The 25,432-nt window shown below is 38.6% G+C and overlaps 1 protein-coding gene across 1 annotated transcript; it reads left to right on the top strand.

The window, feature by feature from the left end:
* The first annotated feature begins 374 nt into the window (after nt 1-374).
* Nucleotides 375-1,886, top strand: LOC122008861 (probable F-box protein At4g22060). Its single transcript, XM_042564742.1, has one exon. The coding sequence runs from the start codon at nt 375-377 to the stop codon at nt 1,884-1,886; it is 1,512 nt and encodes a 503-aa protein (XP_042420676.1).
* The last annotated feature ends 23,546 nt before the right edge of the window (nt 1,887-25,432 follow it).

Raw genomic sequence — 25,432 nt, 5'->3', positions numbered from 1 at the left:
CCCGGATGGGCGGCTGCTCCGGTGACTTCCACTGGGCGTTGACTTTGCAGAGGGGGGGCCGCTCTTACTACCGGATCAATAATAATTAAAATGGTTGAGGTCGGAATTAAAATAATCCGTTTTTTTAACAATTTTTTTTTTAAAAATAGACATAATTGAAATAATTTATTTTAATTTTGACTCTTTCAATTTCATAACGGATTGTGGAATTATTCTCTGAAACGGAAAATTATCCTATAAATACGATAATACTTGCAGCCTTTTATCCAAACAAAAAACATCAGGCTTATTGAGGAAATTTTAGAAAGAAGATCCGCCGCCTGCCTTATCGCCGCCACATCCACAATCCACATCTTTTCGGAGATTCTCCTCCCATGGCTGGCGGCTGGGCTGATCTCTTCTCCCTCATCTTCTCCAAACTCTCCCTTCCTCAATTTCTCCGCTCGGCCGCCGTCTGTCTTCGGTGGTCGGCTGTCGTCCGACACCTGCCCACTTTCGGCAACCCTAGACCAAGATCTCTCGGAGGTTCTTCTCCCGTGGCTGGCGGCCGCTGGTCTGATCTCCCGCCGGATCTCTTCTCCCTCATCTTCTCCAAACTCTCCCTTCCTCAATTTCTCCGCTCGGCCGCCGTCTGTGTTTCGTGGTCGGCTGCCGTCCGCGATCTATCCACGCGCGGAAGCTACTTTAAGTTCTGCAGGCAGAGCCCCTGGCTCGTGCTTAACGACAATCCCCACGGCGACCCATCCGCCATCACCTTCTACGCCTCGGATGAGCGAAGGGAGTACACTACCACCATCCCCGTCCCGGACCCTCCCATAAGCGACCGACTCTTCCTCGGCTCTGCTCACGGTTGGATCATCACGATCGACGCCCGCCTCCAGGTGCAACTGCTGAACCCGATCACCGGCGCGCAGATCGACCTCCCTCGCCTGAGCGGCGCCTTCCCCTCCGAGCACACCCACCCCATCCGCGACAGTGCAGGGCGCCTAATCGGCTTCATGACGCCGACACCAACGTGCCAAGAGCTTGTAGAACAGCTTCGCCTGAAAGCAATTCTATCTGCTGATCCGTCGCTCGGAGATGGCTACGCCGTGGCGCTCTTCCAATATCCTCCCGGGAGAATCTATTTCACCGGCTCCGGCGACGAGAAATGGTTCGACTTAAAAAATCGCATTTTAATCTCAAATATGGTCTTCCATCGAGGCAACCTGTACATGAGCGCATATTCAGTTTCGGCAGTGTATTTTTGTGACTTAGCCGAAATTCAACGTGGCGAGAAGCCCAGATTTAGAGTGGTCGATCAGGATGCAAGTTCTAACGTGCTCCTGCACTATTTGTTTGAGACTCCTCGAGGGGATCTTTTTAGCATTTGGAGGGAGAAAGGTACAAATACTACTAAGACCGTATCATTCAGGGCGTACAGGGTGGTGATGGATGATGAGGGGAAGCTAAGTAAAAGACTAGAAAAAACGATGGACGTGGTAGAGTTTATTAACTACTTAAAAGGCGGCAGGGCGGTGATGGATAAGCAGATTCTTCAAAGAGATCATGAAGCGAACGACGATTTGGGAGTCTTGATCGCCCTCTTAGGCAGCTGCGACCCACTTTGTCTTGATGCTTGTGCTTTTCCACACTTGACGCTTAATTCTATATATTTTATGCGTGACGATAGATTTCGAGATCCAGAGTGTCAAGACGACTATTGGCGAATGTTTGAAGAGCGAAATTTGCAAAGGTTTAAAGTTTACTTTTACCCTGGCTGCGATCCGGCATTGTTTTTGGATCAAAATTGGTTCAGAAAATTTCTGAATTGTCCGATTTCCTTGAGCGACGCCACTAATTCCGTCCGATTATATTGGCAGCCTCCCTCAAGCTCCATTAATTAGTAAATCAGTTGCTTATGTATATAGATAGAGTTTCAAGTTTCTGTCTATATGTTTTTTATTATTATGTGTTTATTTGAACTTTGATAATTATTAAGCATTTGTATGCTATGTCTTTCTTTCTTTTTTTTTTAATTAAAAAAATGGTGTTTGAAACGTATGATTTTGTATAATTTCTTTATCTTTAAGTTTCTCCTAACTTAAAATCCCATTAGCAAAAGATTTTTGCTGCCGAGTTCGATTGCTATTATATATATATATATATATATATATATATATATATATATATAGCCATAAAAATCATTATATTTGTATAAGAACATTAATGTATATTAAATATATAAAATTTTTCATACAATAGTTAGGCCTCCAACGTATAAATAACCAAAAGATCAAAAGATTGAAGATTTAAATCTTAGAAATGATGCATTGTCAGGGATTTTATTATAAAAGCGGGATTAAAAATATTAGTCATTTGAATGAATCTCTATTCTTGCTTTCGATTTATTTGATGGTTAATGGAAAATTTTTATAGGATAGATCGATCATTTCAAGATTAATTTGAAATGACCCAAATTGTTTTTATAACATTTCCAATAAAAATGAGGAATATTGTCTGTAATTAATAAATTATACTCCTACACTCATAATCATTACAAGTACCATGAAAGAAGAAAAATTCCTAAACTAGACAACCATCTTAAAAATTGCTAAATTCGATATTACTTTATTCCTTCTTGTTCATAAACACTGTTTATCTGTTCTTAATTGGGAATGTACTGTCCAACCCAATCTGGTCAAGGGTCCGAGCCTCCAACATCATCAATTCCTTCACCTGCCACAAAATCAAACCTCGTTAGTCTAACTCAGCACCTCTAAATAGCAATAGCAAAAATTTCATATATCGTTCCATGCATCGTTAAACCTACCCTTACTTGAAAGTTCTTGTCGAAGTACAAGTAATTAAACAAAGAAAATATAGGCATCTACTGTGAAGCGTCAACCTTAAATACAACAATTCATGTATCCTAAAAAAAAGTCATCCTATTATATAGCATTATCCCTTAGCACTCATCGTATATATCCCTTATCCTTTATTTGATTGATCAATCTGTATAACCATGGTACCAGGAGGCGGGGTGTCAGCAACTCTCGTCACTGGGTCATGGCCGAATGTGAAAAATATGATATTGGGGTCCCTTTGGGGCCTTGTCCCGTAAACGGGATCCCTCTGGGGGCTTGGCCCTCGCAGAATTTCCTTTAATCATCATTATCTTTTTTTTAATATATATATATATATATATATATATCATTTCTACTAAGGTAATCATGTATCATATCCCTAGCATATCCTCGCAGAAGTTCTTTTAAACCTAATTACCTCCAAGCGAGGATTCTTCCGAGCGCTTCTGGCTTTAGATTCGACTTTAAAAAAATTAACTTTAATTTTTAAAATAATTTTTTTTTAAAAAAAATTAAGTTTAATTTTAAAATAAATTTTTAAGTTTAAAAAAAGTTTAAGTTTAATTTTAAAATAAAATTTTTATGTTAAAAATAATTTTTAAGAAAAAAAAAATTAAGTTTAATTTTTTTTAAAAAAAATTAAGTTAAAATAAATTTTTAAGTAAAAAAAGTTTAAGTTTAATTTTAAAATAAATTTTTAAGGTAAAAAAATTTAAGTTTAATTTTAAAATAAATTTTTAAGTTTAAAAAAAAGTTTAAGTTTAATTTTAAAATAAAATTTTTAAGTTAAAAAATTGACTTTAATTTTTAAAATAATTTTTTTTAAAAAAAATTTAAGTTTAATTTTAAAATAAAATTTTTAAGTTAAAAAAATTAACTTTAATTTTTAAAATAAATTTTTTTTAAAAAAATTTAAGTTTAATTTTAGAATAAAATTTTTAAGTTAAAAAAATTAACTTTAATTTTTAAAATAATTTTTTTTAAAAAAAATTAAGTTTAATTTAATTTAATTTAATTTTAATTAAAATTAATTTTAATTTTTTAATCATCTCACCCGATCTATGTTTTCAATCAGGGAATCCTATAATTTTGTAAGATGAGTTAGTTTCAATTTTAGGGTTTGATTTTAACTTGTGTTAGATTCAGGTTTAGTTTTGGGTTCAACAGATATGTATTCTTTGGATAAACTTCTGGGCTATGGTGAGTCACTTGGGCATCATTAGAGTAACCATGCCTTCGAGGTTTTCCAAATAGTCCTATCCACTGGACTTAGTACAAAACCTTGGTCTAACTGGTTAGGATCCATAAAGGGTAGCTTCGGTTAGTTCCACTTAGCCAAATGCATCAGGTCGAAGCCATATCTTCCTAGATATGCATAGACTAAGTTTCCCTAACGTACTATCATCCAAAACTTCACCAGTACCATTTTTAAGTTAAACTTAAACCCTTTTTAACTAGTCTTAATTACCCTGTCGGGTAGATTGGTTAGGGTTACCGTGTCGGGTAAGTTAGTTTTGGAGGTGCCAGCTATTCTGGAGCCTCCCCTGAATTAATGGTCGTTTAATTTAGTTTTTAGTTCTAGGTTTATGTCTATTTCTTTTATAATTAAATTTTACTTGGTGATAGTCTAAATTTTGCTGAGTTTTAAAATATTTGGATTTTGAATTTTTTTTGTTTAGGTTTGTATTCTAGTTTTTTATTTGGTTTATTTGACTTTACGTAATATATTTTATCTTTAGGGATATAATATTGGTTAGGTCCTATTTGCATGGTCAAACACACTTTCGGAACCCAAACTTTACTCGTAGGTTTGTATTGAGTTATTAATGATTTAAAAGTTTTATTTGAGTTTGACTTATATCCGAGTTCGGTTTTATTATAACATGCTTTTTGATTATTTAGGATTAAGTCTAAATTTTTTGATCTAGTAGTAAATTTTTCTAACATATTTTTTAAATTATTTATTTCTAATTTTAACGATGAATTCTCCTCCTCAAGTGTTAGATCTTGAGTTGGTTTATTATTTACAACTTGTTCCTTGAGGATTTGATTTTCCTCAAGGAGCGATTTGTTTTCATTTTCTAATTTAACTAACTTATTATTTAAGCAAGAAATGATTTTAAAAAACTTTCGGTTTAAGGTTAGGAATACCTCTTCGGAACCTTTAGAAACGAGTACGGACTCATGGCTCGATTTGGGTTCAGACCCCGTCTTCCAATTCGTCTTCCGACTCTGCTTCGCGGGCCATCAGCGTGAGGTGGCTCTGGTGCTCTGATCTTCGACTTCTGATTCGTCCGAGGAGGAGTCATCCCACGTCGCTTTGAGGGCCTTCTTTTTGGTCGGCTTCGGTTTGTCGATCTTCAGTCTTGGACACTCGTTCTTGTAGCACCCCTTGTTGGTGCAATATCTCTCAGGTCAAGGTTGACCTGGTTGACCAAGCTTGAGTCTAGGTTTGAGTTTCGATGTTTGACAATGCAGTTGTTCATTTGAGGAGATTGTTTGGTGCAATTCCCCTCTGATCAGGGTCTGATCAGGTTGGTTGAAGAAGAGTCAAGTAGGTCAAGGTTGACCAGATACTTGACTGGAAAGTCCTAACTGGGAAATTAGGCAGAATAGAAAATCCTAGTGAGTGAAGCTAGGTGAAAGTCCTGGTGAGTGAAGCCAGGCAGAGGAAAGTCCTGGTGAGTGAAGCCAGGCAGAAGAAAATCATGGTGAGTGAAGCCAGGTGAAAATCCTAGTGAGTGAAGCTAGGTGGACAGAAGAAAATCCTGGTGAGTGAAGCCAGGTGAAAATCCTAGTGAGTGAAGCTAGGTGGACAGAAGAAAATCCTGGTGAGTGAAGCCAGGTGAAAATCCTAGTGAGTGAAGCTAGGTGGAAGTCCTGGTGAGTGAAGCCAGGCAGAATGGAAGTCCTGGTGAGTGAAGTCAGGCACGGGGAAATTCAGATGGGTCAAGGTTGACCAGACATCTGGTGAAAGTCCAAGTAGGTCAAAGGGATTGACCGGATACTTGGCAAGAGGAGAAAAGTTCAAGTGGGTCAAAGGGATTGACCAGACACTTGGTGAGAGAGTCCTAGCTGGTCAAGGGTGACCGGATGCTAGGTTTTATGTACCAACAAGTCATGGTTGACTGGATGTTGGTTTAGGGGGCTTTGGACTTGCTTTTGGGCAAAAATCAAGATCTGAATTGATGATTGATCCAGTAGATCTGGATCGATCAGCCGATCAATCCAGTAGATCTGGATCTATTCAGCAGATCTGGATCGATCAGTCGATCGATTGGATCATGCCCAATCGATCAGCTGATCGATCGGGTGAGTCCCCACGAACAGAACCCCTTTGGATCGATCCAGAGGTCCCAATCGATCAGTGGATCGATTGTACTGAGCTGCTATTTGTGCGTGATAAGCCCTGGATCGATCAGTCGATCGATCCAGGCTATTCCAGAGAGCACAGAGGCACTCTGGATCGATCGGTTGATCGATCCAAAGCCTCCCCGATCGATTGGGAGCAATCCAATCGATTGGGATCCGACCGTTGGCGTCGTTTTTAGTTGCAGGCGCTTGATTCCTTCAGTAGTTCTTCCGAGACTTGATACGATTCATCTCAGCGACTCCACAGCTTCTCCACAGAGCTCTCCACGCCAGATCTTGAAGATTCTTGGAAAGATTGTCCAAGTCAAGAGGCGAAGAAGAGAAGTTAGGGTTAGGGCTTTTACTGCACTTCTTGTAAGCTTTTGCTTGTTCTTTACTGCCCTTTCCTTTCTTCTTGTATTGAGAGTCTTGTAGGGCTTCTCCGCCTTCGGTAGTTACCGAAAAGGAGTGTTTACATAGTGGAGGTGTGTGTGTGCGTGGATCCTTGGATTAGTCACCTCTTGTGAGGTGGATACCAAGTAAAATCCATTTGTTAGCGTTGTATGCATTTGTTTCTTTGTATTTCCGCTGCACATCCTTGAAGAAACAAGCAACGAAGCACACGAGCACGCGACGAGCTATTCACCCCCCCTCTAGATACTTTTCGGTCCCAACAAGTGGTATCAGAGCGAGGTCGCTCTTCACCAGAATCATCGCCGGAAGGGACAAACAAAACAAGAAAAGCTAGAGGGTGAAGAAGTTGGAGCAAATTCATCAAAAGTCAAAGATTTCAAGAAGTTAAACTTCAAGATGCAATTTCAAGATGGACTTGGATTTGACACAAGGGTGGCTCCACCATACTCATCCACAAGCTTTGATTCTTGGAAATCAAGAATCAAAAATTTTCTTATGATGGAGATAGAGCAATGGTTTGATCTTATGGAAGGCTTCGAAGCTCCAACAAACTCCAAGGGAAAAGTCCTCAAGAAAAGCAAATGGAGCAAAGAGCAGATTCAAAGGAGCGAGGCAAATGATAAAGTGACCAAGCTTTTGGTCAACTTATTGCCTAGCCACATTTTGGCTCAAATCAGAGAATTCAACGATGCCAAGGAGCTTTGGAGCAAATTGGCAACAATCCATGAAGAACCCTCCACTGTACCAAATCAAGAGGAATCAAAAGAGGGCGACTCATTGGAGCAATACCAAGAGGAGAACTCCGAAGTTGAGAGATTCTCAACTTCCGAAGAAGAAGTCCAAGACGAAGCTTCATCTTCGAGAGAATGCAATGAAGGGAACAAGGAGGGAGCATACTCCTTGTTCCATGTACAAGATGAAGATGAAGAAGTCTCCACCTCTAGGATTGAGGGGGAGCAACTTTTGGTGACACTGGATCAAGAAGAAAGAGAAGTCTCCACATCCGGGTCAAGAAGAGAAGAAGATGAAGAAGCTTCCACCTCCACAAATCAAGTCATATCTATTGGAGAAGAATCATCATCGGATCAAGAGGAAGCCTCCACATCCAGATCCAAAGGAGAAGAAGTCACCCCTACACAAGAAGGTATAAATAGTTCATGTAAAAATAAAAATCATATTATATATTTTGAGTGTAGGGAAAAAGGGCATTACAAAAGTAAATGCCCTAAATTGGTCAAGAAGAAGGGCCAAGTGGCACAAAAGGGCAAGGAGAAGCCCAAGGAGACCATCCCCAACACAAAGAAGAGCAAGGAGCACATTGTGTGCTTCTCTTGCAATCAAAAGGGCATTACCGAAGTCAATGCCCTAAAGGGAAAAAGGTGGTCAAGGCTCAAGAAGGAAGCTCAATTCAAGGGGGAGCCTCCAAGGTAAAAAGGAAGATAACTTTTATTGAGCCTATCCCCTTAAATAATGGTAAAAAGCATGTTAGCTCCAATTTATACCATTTTAATGATATTTACCATAAGAATAGAAAGCATGATAGCTTTAAGGAAAATCATGTAGCTTATCATGCTAAAGCCTCTCAACCTAGGTTTAGAAAGGTAGATAGGAATTTAAGTAAGAACCCTAAGGATTCTAGGTATTTGCCTAAGAAGAAGAAAAATCAAGATTTTAGTGAAAAACCTAAGGTTGAAGAATTAGTGATGGAAAATTAAGTCTTGAGGTCAAGACTTGACAAACTAGAAAAGACCCTAAAAAGGATGGAAAATATTCTTAAAGGGCAAAATGAGCAAAATCTAAGTTTAGGACAACAAGGGTCATCCAAGGGTCATAGAAGTTTGGGATACAAACCTAAAATCAAAAAAGATGCACCTACTTACCATAGGGTTCCATATAGCTATGGAACCAATCCTAAAGCTAGAGGTCAAGTCAAGGATATAAGGGAAGTTATCCCTAGAAGTATCTTTGCAATGACAAACGTGACTAAGACTTCTAAGAAGTCTAAGAAAGTCACAAACAAGGTCACAAGGGAAGCAATCCCTAGGGTTAACCTAGAAAAGGTGACCAAGGCTTCTAAGAAGCCAAACAAGGTCACTAGGAAAGGTATGTAGGGAAGTTATTCCTAGTGAATACCTAGAGCATCCAAGGAGCACCAATAGGGCTTGGGTTCCTAGGAGCATTTTCTCTACCTCATAGATGGGTTAGAGAGCGTCAACTCTAAGAAGAAGGGTAGTTAACCCAACTTTGAAGAAATTGACACTCAAGGAGCATTTTCAAGGTTATTATTAACCTTTGAAAATGAAATAGATTTATCATTTACTCTTTGGAAGAGTAAAATGTGCCTAATTCCGGAGATATTGATTTTAATATTAATTGGCACAATTTGGGAAAACATAAGAAATATCAAGTTGGGACTTTGGTATTTTCTTAGTAATTTAAGACAAATCTAAGCCTTAGTTTAACAGTGCTACTCTTGTGGAAAAATGAAATATGCCAACACTTGAGGAATATGCCTAATTTCAATTGGTATAAATTAATTCAAGAGATTAAAGAAATGCTAAGTTGGGTTTTGATATTTTTTTTGAGGAAATTAGGCAATCTAGGATTTAAGTTTTAGGATTAGCTATGTGCTTAAGGATACTTAGATAAATAATCTAGGTATATTTTATTTATGCTAAATCTTGCCATGATTGTTTACCCATTATATGCCATGACATCATGATTATTTTTGCATTCACATTTTATTATGAAAAACATAAAAAATACCATGTCATGGCATACATACATCATGTATAGTTATAGGAAATTTTCTTTTGAAAATTATTTCGTTTTGATGTATGCCATAACATTGTCATGCACTGTGTTTATTTCCTTAAAATTAAGGACAAAAGACATTTATAAACAAGTGGAATTAACAATTAACATCCTTGGTGGATGTTTACCACTCAAAATGCCTAGATAGATATGCATGATCCCTAGATTAGGGCAAAACCAAAATTTACATCTCATAAAGACCTATAAGATGACTTGTATGTGTTTTAGTGCATATTAGATACAAGTGAGATGTAAGGATGATGAACAAAATTCAAGATGTTGAATTAGTTCATTCTTTTGAGTTTTAAGTTCATTAAAACACATAGTTATGTGTTTTCCCATCATTGGGAAAGCTAATGTACAAGTCATGTGCATTAAGCCCAAGGAACATGGTGGGATATTGGTTTTGAAAATGTTTTTAAAATGATTTTGGAAAACCTTGGTGAAGACTATCTTTTGATAGAAATCGCCATTGAATAGTTAGACACAAAATTGAAGAAAACACTAAAGTTTTTGCAAGTTTTCAAGTTTATGTCAATCTTTGAAAATATGAATTATTTTCTTAGAAAACTATTTTTCCATGATAAAATATGCCCTAAATATTGTCTACACAAATTTTCACAATTTTTGGATTTTTGTAGAATTTTCTAGGGGTTTCTGAAGTTGACTGAAATGGAATTTCAACTACTATCAGAACTCCAATCGATCACCCGATCGATTGAGGCATTCCAATCGAAGTTGCTCGAAGTGGATCGATCGAAGTTGCTGATCGATCACCCGATCGATTGGAATACCTCAATCGATCTGGCGATCGATTGGGAAGGCAAATCCCGCGAGCAGTAGCTCGCTGGATCGATCCACACTACCTGAATCGATCAGTGGATCGATTCAGCATGGTACGATCGATTGGGACCCAACTCCACTCGATCGAAGTTGCTGATTTTGGCTGGTAAAGTCTGATTTCAGCATTTTTGAACATGGTTAACCATTCCAAACCCTTAAAAATACATTTGTATACATAAAAAGGGTATTTTCGTGTTGAAAACAAGGATGGATTGGTTAAGAAAGACTAAATTGAAGTTTAGGTTGAGGTTTGTTTCAATATTAATTTTTTTTTAACCTCAAAACTTCTAAATTTGGGTTTCCTAAAGGTTTAGGGATTCCAAGTCATTGTTGGTGCAATGACAGAAGTTACCACCATGTCCTTAGGGGGAGGGACTATTTAAAAACATGAAAATAATTTTTCATGAACCTTGGAAGGTGGTTAACCTTCTTTTCAGAATATGCTCAAGGTTGAGCGTTTGAACTTTAATGGGGAGTGGATATCCTCATTGTTCAAGTGGTTTAAGTTAAAAAATGCTCAAGGATAGACATTTGACTACACTAATGGGAAATGTAGGGTTAAGAGGATAATGAAGGGCATGGGACTTTCATTATCATGTTGATCACAATGAGTAAAGTTGGGGACAACGATGAGCAACTTTCCAGGGGGAGAGTCTCAAAAGAGAGAGTTTTTCAACAAGTGAGTTTGTTGATGTGTGCCCAAAGATGAGGCATGTGTGTATTTGATGTGTGCCAATAGGGGGAGAATGAAAGGGTTTAAGTTAGGCTTTCATTATCTAAGAGCGAGTTTGCCCTCTTAGGGGGAGAATGTAGGGTTTAACTTACGTATTCATTACCTAATGGCATGAAGGAGGTTTAGGCTATGGGATTAGCCTAACTTAAATGAGGTATTGTCAAACATTAAAAAGGGAGAGATTGTTGGTGCAATATCTCTCAGGTCAAGGTTGACCTGGTTGACCAAGCTTGAGTCTAGGTTTGGGTTTCGATGTTTGACAATGCAGTTGTTCATTTGGGGAGATTATTTGGTGCAATTCCCTTCTGATCAGGGTCTGATCAGGTTGGTTGAAGAAGAGTCAAGTAGGTCAAGGTTGACCAGATACTTGACTGGGAAGTCCTAACTGGGAAGTTAGGCAGAATAGAAAATTCTAGTGAGTGAAGCTAGGTGAAAATCCTGATGAGTGAAGTCAGGCAGAGGAAAGTCCTGGTGAGTGAAGCCAGGCAGAAGAAAATCCTGGTGAGTGAAGCCAGGTGAAAATCCTAGTGAGTGAAGCTAGGTGGAAGTCCTGGTGAGTGAAGTCAGACAGAATGAAAGTCCTGGTGAGTGAAGCCAGACACGGGGAAATCCAAATGAGTCAAGGTTGACCAGACATCTGGTGAAAGTCCAAGTAAGTCAAAGGGATTGACTGGATACTTGGCAAGAGGAGAAAAGTCCAAGTGGGTCAAAGGGATTGACCAGACACTTGGTGAGAGAATCCTAGCTGGTCAAGGGTGACCGGATGCTAGGTTTTATGTACCAACAAGTCATGGTTGACTGGATGTTGGTTTAGGGGGCTTTGGACTTGCTTTTGGGCAAAAACCAAGATCTGGATTAATCAGCTGATTGATCCAGCAGATCTGGATCGATCAGCCGATCGATTCAGCAGATCTGGATCGATCAGCCGATCTGCTGATCGATTGGATCATGCCCAATCGATCAGCTGATCGATCGGGTGAGTCCCCACGAACAGAATCCCTTTGGATCGATCCGTGGATCGATCCAGAGGTCCCAATCGATCAGTGGATCGATTGGGAGCTACTGTTTATGCGCGATAAGCCCTAGATCGATCAGCCGATCGATCCAGGCTATTCTAGAGAGCACAGAGGCACTCTGGATCGATCGGTTGATCGATCCAAAGCCTCCCCGATCGATTGGGAGTAATCCAATCAATTGGGATCCGACCGTTGGCGTCGTTTTTAGTTGCAGGCGCTTGATTCCTTCGGTAGTTCTTCCGAGACTTGATACGATTCATCTCAGCGAGTCCACAGCTTCTCCACAGAGCTCTCTATGCCAAATCTTGAAGATTCTTGGAAGGATTGTCCAAGTCAAGAGGCGAAGAAGAGAAGTTAGGGTTAGGGCTTTTACTGCACTTCTTGTAAGCTTTTGCTTGTTCTTTACTGCCCTTTCCTTTCTTCTTGTATTGAGAGTCTTGTAGAGCTTCTCCGCCTTTGGTAGTTATCGAAAAGGAGTGTTTACATAGTGGAGGTGTGTGTGTGTGCGTGGATCCTTGGATTAGTCACCTCTTGTGAGGTGGATACCAAGTAAAATCCATTTGTTAGCGTTGTATGCATTTGTTTCTTTGTATTTCCGCTGCACATCCTTGAAGAAACAAGCAACGAAGCACACGAGCACGCGACGAGCTATTCACCCCCCCCCCCTCTAGCTACTTTTCGGTCCCAACACCCCTTTTTGTTGCATCCGAAGCATGTTACGTTCCTCGAATCGATTGGAGAACTAATCTTTTGTAGATCCTTCTTGCTGAAGCTTCTTTTCCTCCTGGTGAACATCTTCCTTACCAGGTTCACCAAGTGTTCTTCATCTTCAGAGCTCTGGTCAGAGTCTTCTTCAAGATGAGGCTTGTTCTTCTTAGAGGAACCTGCATATAAGGCAACACCTTTCTCGGCTCACCAAGTGTTCTTCATCTTCAGAGCTCTGGTCAGAGTCTTCTTCAAGATGGGGCTTGTTCTTCTTGGAGGAACCTGCATATAAGGCAACACCTTTCTCGGCTCTAGCGTTAGTCTGCTCATGTAACCCCAATTCACAAAACAATTCATCTAATTTAAGTTTAGTTAAATTCTTAGAAATTTTGTAGGCATCCACGATGGATGCCCACAAACTATTACGTGGAAATGCCTTTAATGCATACCTGATTAGGTCTCTGTTGTCCATCTGGTGGCCTATTGCGTGGAGCCCGTTGAGGATATCCTTGATCCTTGTGTGCAGCTGATTCGTTGTTTCTCCTTCCTGCATTTTTATATTGAATATTTTATTTAACAATAAATCCCTTTTTGTTACCTAAGCGTCGTTAGTTCCTTCGTGCAGCTCGATCAATTTATCCCATAGCTCTTTGCCGTTCTTTTGCAGTCCGACCCGGTTCAACTCTTATCTTGTTAATCCGCATTGTAATGTATTGATCGTCTTGTTCTCTGTTGATACTTTTTTCTTTATATCTGATGTCCATTTTTTAGGATCCAGTAGATCCCCAGAGCTGTCAACTGGGGGTGTGTAGGCTTTTGTGACGCTCAACCACTGGTCGAAATCTGTCTTGAAATATACTTCCATCTGCTTCTTCCAGTACGGAAAATCATCCCCGTTGAAAAGGGGAGGTCGCACTGTGCTGAAGCTCTCGATCTGTGACATTTTAATCTGTAAAAAAACACAAAGAACAGAAGTTCCAAGACTTGGTCTTGGATTAGTAGTGCGGGAGAAATTAAATAAAAATAATTAAATTGGTGTTGCACCAATTTAGATTTAATTACGACGGAAGGAGATTTCCAAAAAGGTAATAATACCAGTTTAGAATTTTACGAAAAACTGAAATCCGAAAATAAAAAAAAATTAAAAACAAATCACCCCCTTGTCTAATTGGTGGTTGCACCAAATCAGAGCGGTACCGGCTCTGATACCACTTGTTGGACCGTGATCGTTTGATAGAGGAGGGGTGAATATCGATTACAAAATTTCGTCGAGAGTAAGCGCAGCGGAAAAATAAAACAATACTAACACAGAACCTATTTACTTGGTTTGGAGCCTGTGTCGACTCCTACTCCAAGGCCCGTACTCGTTGAGTACTTTCGTTGGGCAATCACTATCAATTCGAATGATGATTACCGACAAGATGAAAAGAATTAGACTGAAGAAAACACTTTGTCGGAGTAGCCTCGCGGCGTCACAAGAGCACAGTAGAGCAGTGTGAGAGTTTCTGAGTTGTTCTGAAGTTCCACCATTGACCCTTCTTTTATATGAGGCTCGGGGCGCCTCAGATCCCTTCTGGGCGCCCTGATGTGATGTGGCAGGCCCAACCAGCGAGCTCCACGTGTTTACGCCGCGAAATGGATAATATTTGCCTCCGGGCGCCCATACCTCCTTTCTCCAGAATGTCCTTCTCCTGCAAGACAAGGTTAGTTAGAAGCAAATATATCCTACAAAACAATGTGTTAGCACAGTTTGTAAGTTCATCATGAAGAATATGACTTAGATTCTGTCTTTCCGAAACCAGAATTTAGTCACGATCTCGACTTAGATATCCGAAATAGATCTAAGCCAGATCGACGCCTAATGTTCCCTTCCCGGGAACGCGTCCTCACAGTCACTCCCTTCCAGTGACTTACCTTACTTACCCGCCAGACGTCCGGTCAGCCCTTCGACCCGTCTGGACTTCTCGGTAGCTATCCGGTCAGCCCATCGACCTAGCTGGACTTCGTGCCAAGCATCTGGTCAGCCCATCGAATCGCTTGGACTTAGTGTCAAATGTCCGGTCAGCCCGTTGACCCATTTGGACTTCGTGCCAAGCGTCCGGTCAGCCCGTCGACCCGCTTGGACTTTGTGCCAAGCGTCCGGTCAGCCCGTCGACCCGCTTGGAATTCATGCCAGACATCCGGTCAGTCCGTCGATCTGTCTGGACTTTGCCTGCACACTCGAACAGAGTGTTAGACAACAACGAACCTAACTTAACCTGATTTGTCATTCATTAAAATCTAAGTTAGATCGTTAGTGCTAACCGCACCAACAGATGATATCCTACTTTTTGGTTCTAACCTTTCTATTATTAATGAGACTAAGGTCCTCTTAAGTGGTAAGTTTGATATGAAGGATATGAGTTGTGCTGATATGATTTTAGGGCTGAAGTTGACTCGTTCAACTGATGGAATAGAAATTTCTCAATCACTCTATGTTGAGAGAGTATGAGAGAAATATGGCAATAGCCAAGTTAAATCTGTCGTCACACCCTATGATCCTTCAAAAACTCTCCACAAGAATAAGAGTGGTATGACAGTGTTTCAATTAAGATACTCACAAATAATAGGTAACCTAATGTATTTAGCAAATTGTTCTAGACCTGATATTTCTTTTGCTATAACGAAATTGAGCAGGTTTACCAATTGTCCGGACAGAATGCATTGGGATGCATTAGACAGAGTACTCAGATACCTAAGAGGCACTATATCCTTAGGCTTGTGGTATGGGAGATTCCCTGCAATCCTGGTAGGATATAGTGATGCTAGTTGGATAGCTGACACTGTTGAGTGTAAAGGCGTTACTGGTTATGTCTTTACACTTGGAGGCGGTGCAGTTGCTTGGAGGTCTGTTAAACAGACGATTATAACCCGTTCTACATCTGAGGCAGAATTGTGTGCTTTGGATACCACAGTAACTAAAGCTGATTGACTTAAGGGTCTTCTTTCTGAAATTCCCTTGATGATGAAGCCAATACCTTCTATTTCAGTACACTGTAATAATCAAACAACAATAGCTCAGATTAGAAGCTCCAAGTATAACCAGAAACAGAATAGACATGTACGAATAAGATTAAAGTCTATTCGTGAGCTAGTGTCTCTTGGAGTGGTGTTATTGAACTTTGTAAGTTCAAAGGACAATATTGCTGATCCACTTACTAAAGGACTTGATTCTGAGAAAATCAAGAGATCCAGTAAGGGAATGGGACTGAGACCTATCTTGATTTCATCTATAGCGGCAACCCAACCTATCTGATTGGAGATCCCAAGAAGTAGGTTCAATGTGGTATAAACAAGTTATAAGGGTGAACCGTAAGCATCAAATTGATTGAGATGTAATCTCATAGTCTCTTCCCTGGATAGATGCTTGACTGCTAATAAGGATGAGCTTAGGAGCTCTTAATGGGTTCAAGGTCTTAATGACAGGATGCTCGTAGTACATCCTTGGAGAACTCACCTATGTAAGTGTAACTATGGGGCCACAGTGTGTGTGTGTGTGTGTGTGTGTGTGTTGGGGGGGGGGGGGTCTAGACAACTCTCCTTAGCACTTATGAAACAAGATTCAGTGGCATGGCCGTAATGCACCAACCCAGAAGGATTCAACCGTCGCCCGTGATGAGTTGTTACCAATTGATTTTCACATATAAAAGGTTTAAGATCAAGACTGAGTTCTCTTCAAACCTATGTGAATAAGATTGATGTACTTAGGTGAAAATTCAAACCAGAAGGTATTTTCACTAAAAGCTCATTGCAACCAAGCCTCAAAACATATCTTTGTTTTCGACCAAAAATAATTTGAATTAGTGGGGGATTGTTGAGTTTTAATTCAAACTATTCCTTTTGTTTTTTTTGGTAATGTATATGTGTATGCATTTAGTCCCACATTGATAAGCTAAGAAGGTTGGAAGACCTTATATATGGAGCTCTTCCATCCTTGCTTAGCAAAGTTAAGGGGACCTACACGTATGCGTGGGCCGAGCCCAAATCAGGTGGTTTCGGAGGGTTCGAGCCGGAAATCCATAAACCGGGCGCGACACACGCGATCATCGCGTGTAGGGGGGGTGCAAATCCCTAGCTTGTGGGCCTCACGCTTGCAGGAGGCCTGGTTAGTTTTTGTTCGTCTCTGGTTTGGTTATGTCCCTCGCACCTGGTGGTTTGGTTCTGTCCGCGTGAGGAAGTGACGCGACGCACCTGGTTGGTTCTCTCCGCGTAAGGAAGCGAAGCGACGCACCTGGTTGTTCTGTCAGCGTGAGGAAGCGACGCACGCTTTGGGAAGCAGTGCTTCAAAGTGAATAAATATGCAGTCTGCTTTCTGATTCTTCACTCAATCAATCTGTGCGCTACTTTGCTTTCTCTTCTTCCTCTATGTGTTTGTCTGCTCCCTTCCTTTCCTTGTTCTGAGTCTGAGACTTGGTTCCGCGATCTAAGGTTGAGTCCGAGTGCGACGTTCTTCTTGGAGTGCACCTACGGATGACGCGAGTGGTTGTCAGATCTTGGGAGAATTTTGTCTGAGAGCCTTTGCACCCTGTGCGGCAATAAATTCTCTAAAGACAGTCGGCACACCGACGCTTCAACTGGAGATAACATTTTCTCAACCTCTCTTTTTATTTACCTGTTTACTGCATGCTTGCTATTTTGGTGCAATTTTACTACTGTGTTAGTGCTTTCGTACAACAGCATACACTACTCGATACCTGATATATATATATATATATATATATATATATTGAGAAAGAAAAAATTTTAGCCCGCTTTCCATTTTAGAAAAAAAAACTTAGTTTGTCTCTTTATCCGATAATCAACACGTATCTCATCTTCTTTTCCACAGAAAATATTCACTCAATCGAAGAAGCGCGAGACAAGGAAGAGCTGACAAGTACATTGAAATAATTTTTTTTTAAAAAAAAATGAGAATGATAGAGAGTAATAGGAAGTTGGGTAGGATATGGATATCTGAAACTCCGACGGATATGAGGATGAGTATGAAGTTAAATACCTAATCCGTATAGGAATGTGTATAAGTATAAATAGAATAAATAGAAATAGATACAGAGGATATAAAATTCTATAAATCTTACCCATTTCCATCCCTATATAAGCATTTGCAAGATTGAAATCTTTTTTAACTGCAACTAGAGTATATAATTTAAATCAAAGATACGACCCAAGCTTTTATCTACCTGAAAAATTTTATACAGCTACTTTAATCATATTATCGTAATTATCCATGTTTATTGCTGAATTATTTTTCTTGGTCATGGAAAAGAATAAACTCTTCTAAATTTATAGACAGTTTTCTTTTTATAGCCCCTTTCTGTTATGTGATTAAATGACATATAACAACATCCTTATTTTCTTTTCTATCAATGTGCCCGTGCCAATAAATTAGACTTAATAAAAGTATATCATACAAATACAATAGTATAATGCAAGGGCGGAAGAACCATAATAGCAAGTTATTATAATAGAATCTGCTGATAAAAAATTAATTTAATATCATATTTGATATTAGGTTAAAAGTTGAAAAAGAGTATGTTTTCTAACCGACTCTGCTCATAGAAAATTAATTTAAAATTATATTTTATATGAAGCTAAAAGCTGAAAAAAGCATGTTTTCTAATGTCGTTGACCTAAGGTATTTAAAAAATTTCTCTATCCTCGGTGTTGTCAATTTAAAACACAGGACTAAAGAAAATTATAACAGTACATAATTTTTATATAAAATAATCAGAAAAAATACTAATAAATTTTAAAATTATTTTCATATTAATAATGTTGGATCGAGAAGCGCTAGGAGGTGGGGGGGAGGGGGGGGGGGTGAATAGTGCTCGTGGCTTTCACTCGTTTTGGATTCGTAAAACTCGAGTAATAAACGCAGCGGAAATTAAAAAGACAATCACATACAGAAGACACGAGGAGTTACTTGGTTCGGAGCCTGTAGCGACTCCTACTCCAAGGCCTGTGATCGTTAATCGCTTCCGGTGGACAACAACTATAATATCGAAAAATGTTACAACTGTGAGTACAATTAAAGACAATTTAGATTTACCAACGACAATAGGAAAAACTGAAGATTCGGAGCTCCGGGTCGTCGGTGTCAAGTCGCAGCACTTCCAGGTTGTCTCGTTGGCAGTACGTTAAAGAAAGGAAGCTTAGAATCTGATATCTTAGACTGCTGCTTGAGACCTCCTTTTATACACTGTTGGAGGCGCCTCAAAGCCCATCCGAGGCATGCACCTCCAACCCGCCGAGTCAGCTGCGTGGATCAGCACTGATCCGGTCGCACCTCATCTACTTGAAGGCGCCTCCAAGGCCGGTCCAAGGCGCCTCCAATCCCTGGTCCAAGGCGCCTTAAGCTCTGCTGCGTTGACTTCTTCTGGCTTGCACCCGAGGCGCCTCCAATCTCCATGGAGGCGCCTCTGACACTGTTCATTCGAGGCCAAGTGTACTCTTTTGTCCCTGCACAATGTGTTAGTCCACAAAATACACATATATCCTGCAAGATAAAGTTAGCACACATAAATATGATAAGAATAGTGTTTGACAGTCTCTGGACTGTCCGGGTCTGACTTCGGATTTCCGACTGGAAACCCTAGGTCGACCCGACGCCTTCTGTTCCCTCTACGGGGAACGCGTCCTCACCTACTCCTCTCAGCAAAGTTACCTGTTGCCAATGTGATCCTCCAGATCGACTGAACTTTTGCTCGGCGCTCGATGCTTCCGGACTTTCTGCTGGACGCCCACTTCCCGGCCCGTTCAGTCTTCCACCTGGTTCGCGACACCAGGACTTTCCACCTAGGGTTACCACCCCCTAGGACTTTTGCCTGAAGCCCTCGACCCGCCAAGACTTTCCGCATAGGGTTACCACCCCCTATGACCTAGGGTTACCACCTCCTAGGGTTTTCCACCTACCTAACCGCAGTTAGGGCTTTTGCCTAAGTTACCTTAGGACTTTCCTGCAAACTCATTCAAACTGTTAGATCACAAAACCACTTAACTTTGAACCCTTTGTCATTATCAAAACACGGGTTCGATCGTCGGATGCTTCCCGCACCAACAATCTTCCCCTTTTTGATTATGACAACTAAAATTCAAAGTTAAGTAAAAACATGTAACAAAGAATAAATGCATAAGTAACAATTTTCAAAGTTTAGTATAAGCATAAGTAACAATTTTCAAAGTTTAGTATAAGCAAGCATAAGTAAAAAAAAATAAATTAAAGTGTAAGTCTCCCCCTTAATTGTCAACTCCCCCTTTTTAAGTAATTTTCTTTAAATTTGTTAATAATTCTTTGAATTTACTACTCTCTCCTTTTACCATATATTAAAATAAATAAGAAGGGAATATCTCAAAACATAATGAACTTTTAAAAGAGAATGATAATTACTTAGCTTTTTAATATTCTTGTAACACTTTTTAGCTAAGTAAAGAAAAAGCACTTTAATTTTTCAAATAAAGTTTTTTGAAAAAATATTTAGTAACATTTTAAACAAAATTACTTAACTATTTAGAAAAATTTAGAAGTTAGCCAAGTTTGTGATATCAAAACACTTAGTTAAATTTGAAAATATTTAAACAAAATTACTTAGCTATTTAGAAAATTTTAGAAGTTAGCCAAGTTTGTGATATCAAAACATTTAGTTAAATTTGAAGATATTTAAACAAAATTACTTAGCTATTTAGAAAATTTTCCTTTACAAACATTTAGCTAAGTAAATGTTAAGATTCAAAGGAGATCTTTTAACATAGCTTTAAAAGATTAAGTTTAAAAAGTAACTTTAACTAAGGAAGATTATTTTGACTTTAAAAAATATCTTAGTAGAATTTTAAAAAAAACACTTAGGTAACTTTTTGAAAAATCTTGTTGAGAAAAGTTAGTTAGATTCGAAAGACTTTATATTTGAAACAAAACTTTTCTCAAAATGGCTAAGTTTGAAGATATTTGCTAAAAATATTTGAAAACAGCTATAGAAGTCACTTAACGAAAGTTTTAATAACCGTTTGAAAGTACTTAATTGAAAACATTGAATTTTGAAAGAGCCTTAAAGGATAAATTAAATTTGAAATGATGCTTTAGCAAAAGTTGAAATAGCTTTGAAAAGTTATTTAAAAAATGTAGCTAAAGTTGAAAAGTACTTAGCTTGATTTTGAACAAAAAAACTTAGTTAAAATTTAGCTGAAAAGAGGGAGGAGCTTAACTCATAAAAATGTAAATTAAGGTCATTCATTCAAATTCAATTGGTCTTAAAGTCCAAGCATGAGTCACTAAAAAGAATTAAAATTGAGCATTTAATCCCCTGGAGCAAGTGTCTAACTTTTAGGTACTAACTGCTTACCTAGAGGGTAACAACTTTCACTTGGTTAGTCAAGTTAAGTTAGAGATCCAGTTTGACTAAATCTGGATCACTTCATTTGATTACTGTATCTTGGTATTTATTGTCCGAACTTGCTTCGATGCACAGAAATAAACATTCTGAAGTCTAGACTGTACCCTATGCATCTCACACCATTCTAAGTGTTTTCAGGCACAATCAAGTTAGACCTAGGGTGTTTGTGAGATGCTCTGGCTGAAACTAGGGGAACATGATTTCTAGGGTTAGAGCCTAGGCTAAATCCAAATTTTGAAAATCTAACAAAGTTGGGAATTTTTTTTTTTAAAAAAAACATTTTTCCTATAATTTTGAAAAATAAGTAAAAGCAAGATGATTTTAAAACAGAAGTACTAAGGAGCATAAATAAATACTAAATTTTGACTGAGTAAAATATGTAAGTAGACAAAAGTACTAGTGTGATGTCCAAGTCCAATATACAATGCATAGAAAGTAGAATCAGCTAGGAGGGTATGCAACTGGAGTGTCGTCAGCTGGTGGATCGTCAGCTGGTGGTGGGTGCTGCTCTGGTATATGTAATGCTCGACGGATCTCCTCTCGGAATATAGTAAATCCTGTGGTCAAGGCGGTCATCTCGGTCCGAAGAGTGCGGAAACCGTCCGAGACCAGCTGCCGGGTCAGCACGGAGGAGTCCTCAAGTTGAGCAAGTCTGTCCTCAATCGATAGTGATGTGGATGGATGTGCTGATGTCGAGGGTCGTGTGGAAGTCTATGGATGGGATGGATCAATAGGCACCTCGAACATCTCAGTGAGCTCCAGCCACTCATCTACAGCTGGATCAGCAGAACCCTCGGCTGGAGCAACGATCTGCTCATCCTCGGCATCTGCCGGTGGTGGTCGACCCCTCCAAGCAAGTATCCCCTGAGCGGTGACATCTATACGTGCTAATCTAAGATGACGAATACCGAACTCGTCGTAAGGTCCAAGGGAGACAACCGTCCCCCGAGTAATATCTATCCTAAGGGTCGAGAAAATGTAGGTCAAAACATGACAATAAGGCATATGGATCACTCGAGATGTGACAAGACTAGCTGTATGGACAATGTTATAGAACATATGCAATGCAATATCTATGTCTAGATGCATACATAATGCATACAAAAAGAAGGAATGGGATGAACACATCTTCGGAACATCCCAAGACGTAATAGGCAAAATGCATGCGGTCAGGACTCTATACATGATGTAGTCCTGGTAAGAGACACCGACCTGAACTCAGAAACTCCAAGTGGTCTCTCTCCCCCAAAAAAATACTCATAAAGTGTATCTAGAGTAATGTGGGAGTAAGGCTCGCCAAATGGCAGATCCCTACTAGGGTAACAAAGGAAAGTGCATGCTGACTCTCTAAGGTCTAAACTAGTACGAATCAGGGTAGGTGTAAACTGGACATCCTGTCCTCCAACTCTGGTGGAATAGGTAAGATCGTCAACCCTTTCAAGGTTGTTATAAAATTGGGCACATAGGTCTTGGTTTACTACATTACTACAGTAAACCAGCTTATCGAGCTTAAAATGCTCGATCATTTGAACAATAGGGTGACAATACTGGGTGAAAAATGATCTACTAAGATATCTACACTTAATGGGTGAATATGTATGCTCATGAAAAGCTACCCTATGCCGCTCAGTAGGGAACCTAGCATCGGCGGACGGGGCAGTCCCCGAGGTGGACGCAACATTGCGTTGTTTCCTAATTTCAACCATACATATATACAAATTGGAAAAACAAGCACCAAAACTATGTAAAAGATGATTTAGAATTGTTTTAGGGTATACCTAGGAGGCATTGTAGGGTGTAGAAGGGAAGGACGCAGATTGAAGGCGCCTTGGACGGTTGAATTGGCGAGATTCGCCTCGGCAACTCAAGCAGAAAACGAAACAGAAGAGGTCTCTGTTCGTGGTGAAATTCGGTGTTGGAGGCGCCTTAAACATCTTCTAAGGCGCCTTAACATTGTCTTTTGAGGCGCCTCGGAGATGATCTGAGGCGCCTTAAGTGAAGTCAGCGAGATTTTTCCCGCCGCTTTCTAGGGTGCCTCCCTTGTGTGGGAGGCGCCTCCGATAGGTGCCACAATTTTTTTTTAGTTAGTTGTTTATTAGGGTTAGGTTAGATAATTAAGTTAATTAATTTTGAAAACTCTTAAGTTAATTAATTTGAAAGACTTTAAGTTAATTAAAAAAATTTTAAGTTAATTAATTTTGAAAAGCTTTAAGTTAATTAAATTTTTAAAAAAAATAAGTTAATTAATTAAAAAGAATTTAAGTTAAAAAAAATTAAGTTATTAATTTTGAAAAACTTTAAGTTAATTAATTTTGAAAGTTAATTAATTTTGAAAAAAAATTTAAGTTAATTAAAATTTAAAAAATATTTAAGTTAATTAACTTTAAGTTAATTAATTTTGAAAAAAGAATTTTAAGTAAAAAAAATTAAGTTAATAAATTTAATAAAAAAATTAAGTTAATTAATTTTGAAAAACTTTAAGTTAATTAATTTTGAAAAAAATTAAGTTAAAAAAATTTTAAGTTAATAAATTTAATTTAATTGAATTTTAACTTAATTTAATTTAATTTTAATTTAATTGAATTTTAATTTATTTTATTTTTATTTTTATTTTAATTAAAATTTTAATTTAATCCTAATTTAATTTTAATTTTAATTTAATCCTTAGTCGTCTCACCCGATCTAAATTTCAAATTAGGGAATCCTATAATTTTGTGAGATAAATTAGGCTCAATTATAGGGTTTGGTTTAACTTTGTGTTAGATTCAGGTTTAGCTTTGGGCTCAACAAATAGACATTCTCTGGATAAACTTCTAGGCTTTGGTGAGTCACCTGGACATCATTAGAGTAACCAAGCCTTCGAGGTTTTCCAAATAGTCCTATCCACGGAACTTAGTACAAAACTTTGGTCTAACTAGTTAGGATCCATAAGGGGTAGCTTTGGTCAGTTTCACTTAGCCAAATGCATCAGGTCGAAGTCATATCTTCCTAGATATGTATAGACTAAGCTTCCCCAACGTACTATCATCCAAAACTTCACCAGTACCATTGGTCAAGTTAAACTGTTGTCCCTTTATTATTCTAACCTTAATTACTTTGCCGGGTAGATTGTGTTTTGGTTACCCTGTCGGGTAAATTACTTTTGGAGGTGCCAGCTATTCTGGAGTCTCCTCCTACATTTTCCTTTTAATTAATTTTTTTATTTAATTTAATGTTTTAATTTTGAATTATATTTTATTTATTAAGTTAATTTTTCTTGATTTTATTTATTTATTTGTTTGTTTGTTTATTTATTTGTCTGCTTGTTTATTTATTTATTAAGATAATTTTATTTATTTATTTGTTTGTTTGTTTATTTATTTGTTTATTTATTTATTTATTAATATAATTTTTATTTATTGATTTGTTTGTTTGTTTATTTATTTATTAAGATAATTTTTATTTATTTATTTATTTATTTGTTAAGATAATTATTATTTATTTATTAATATAGTTTTTATTTATTTATTTATTTATTAAAACAGTTTTCTTTTTGCTCCCTCTGGATCATGGCCTCGATAAAGTCTATCAAGATAATGTACTTGATCCTTGGGAACTCAATATTGACCAAGTCCAACTTCATTGACCAAGTTGGACTTGGGTACCCATGCTTGGACTATTTTACTATTTGGTATGTTGACTAAGGATAGATAGGATCGATATTTCTTTTTAGTTTTAAAACCTAACCGGATCTGTTGTAAAAGACTCTTTGTGTCCCAAGAATTAGGTCAAGGTTCTTGGAGCCCAAAGAAAACTGTTCCAACATCTTCTTCAAATCCTTGACCTGAGTTTCCAGACTAGAATTTTCTTCCTCAAGCTTTTGGACTTGAGTTGAATTTTCAGTCTGAACTGGGTTAGGCAAGGTTTTGAAGTTAGTCACTTCTTTTAGACTTGTTACTTCCTTTAGAAGTGACTTCACCCGAATGTTTGATTTTGCTAATTTTCGAATTAAATAATTTACTAAATTATGTAAACGCGGGATACTTACAGCGCAGTCAGGCCCTTTGAAAATGGATACGGATCCGTGGCTTTGCTCGGACTCGGCTTCCGATTCGCTCTCGCTCTCGGACACATTGATCTAGTCCCGGGCCATCAGTGCAAGGAGACTCGTCTGATCGAGTTCGTCGTCGTCTTCTGAGGAAGATTCATCCCATGTCGCCTTCAGGGCCTTCTTCCTTCTTTGTTTCTTTACCTCCTTTTAGTTGGGACAGTTGGCCTTAATGTGTCCCTTCTGGTTGCAGCCAT

Source organism: Zingiber officinale, chromosome 1A, assembly GCF_018446385.1.
Source record: "Zingiber officinale cultivar Zhangliang chromosome 1A, Zo_v1.1, whole genome shotgun sequence".
Taxonomy (NCBI): Eukaryota; Viridiplantae; Streptophyta; class Magnoliopsida; order Zingiberales; family Zingiberaceae; genus Zingiber; species Zingiber officinale.
The sequence above is the reverse complement of the archived record's forward strand: the minus strand, read 5'-3'. Positions and strand labels throughout refer to the sequence as shown.

Bases quoted from the DNA above. Each gene is read 5' to 3' on its own strand.
- LOC122008861 (XM_042564742.1), top strand. From the start codon at position 375: ATGGCTGGCGGCTGGGCTGATCTCTTCTCCCTCATCTTCTCCAAACTC.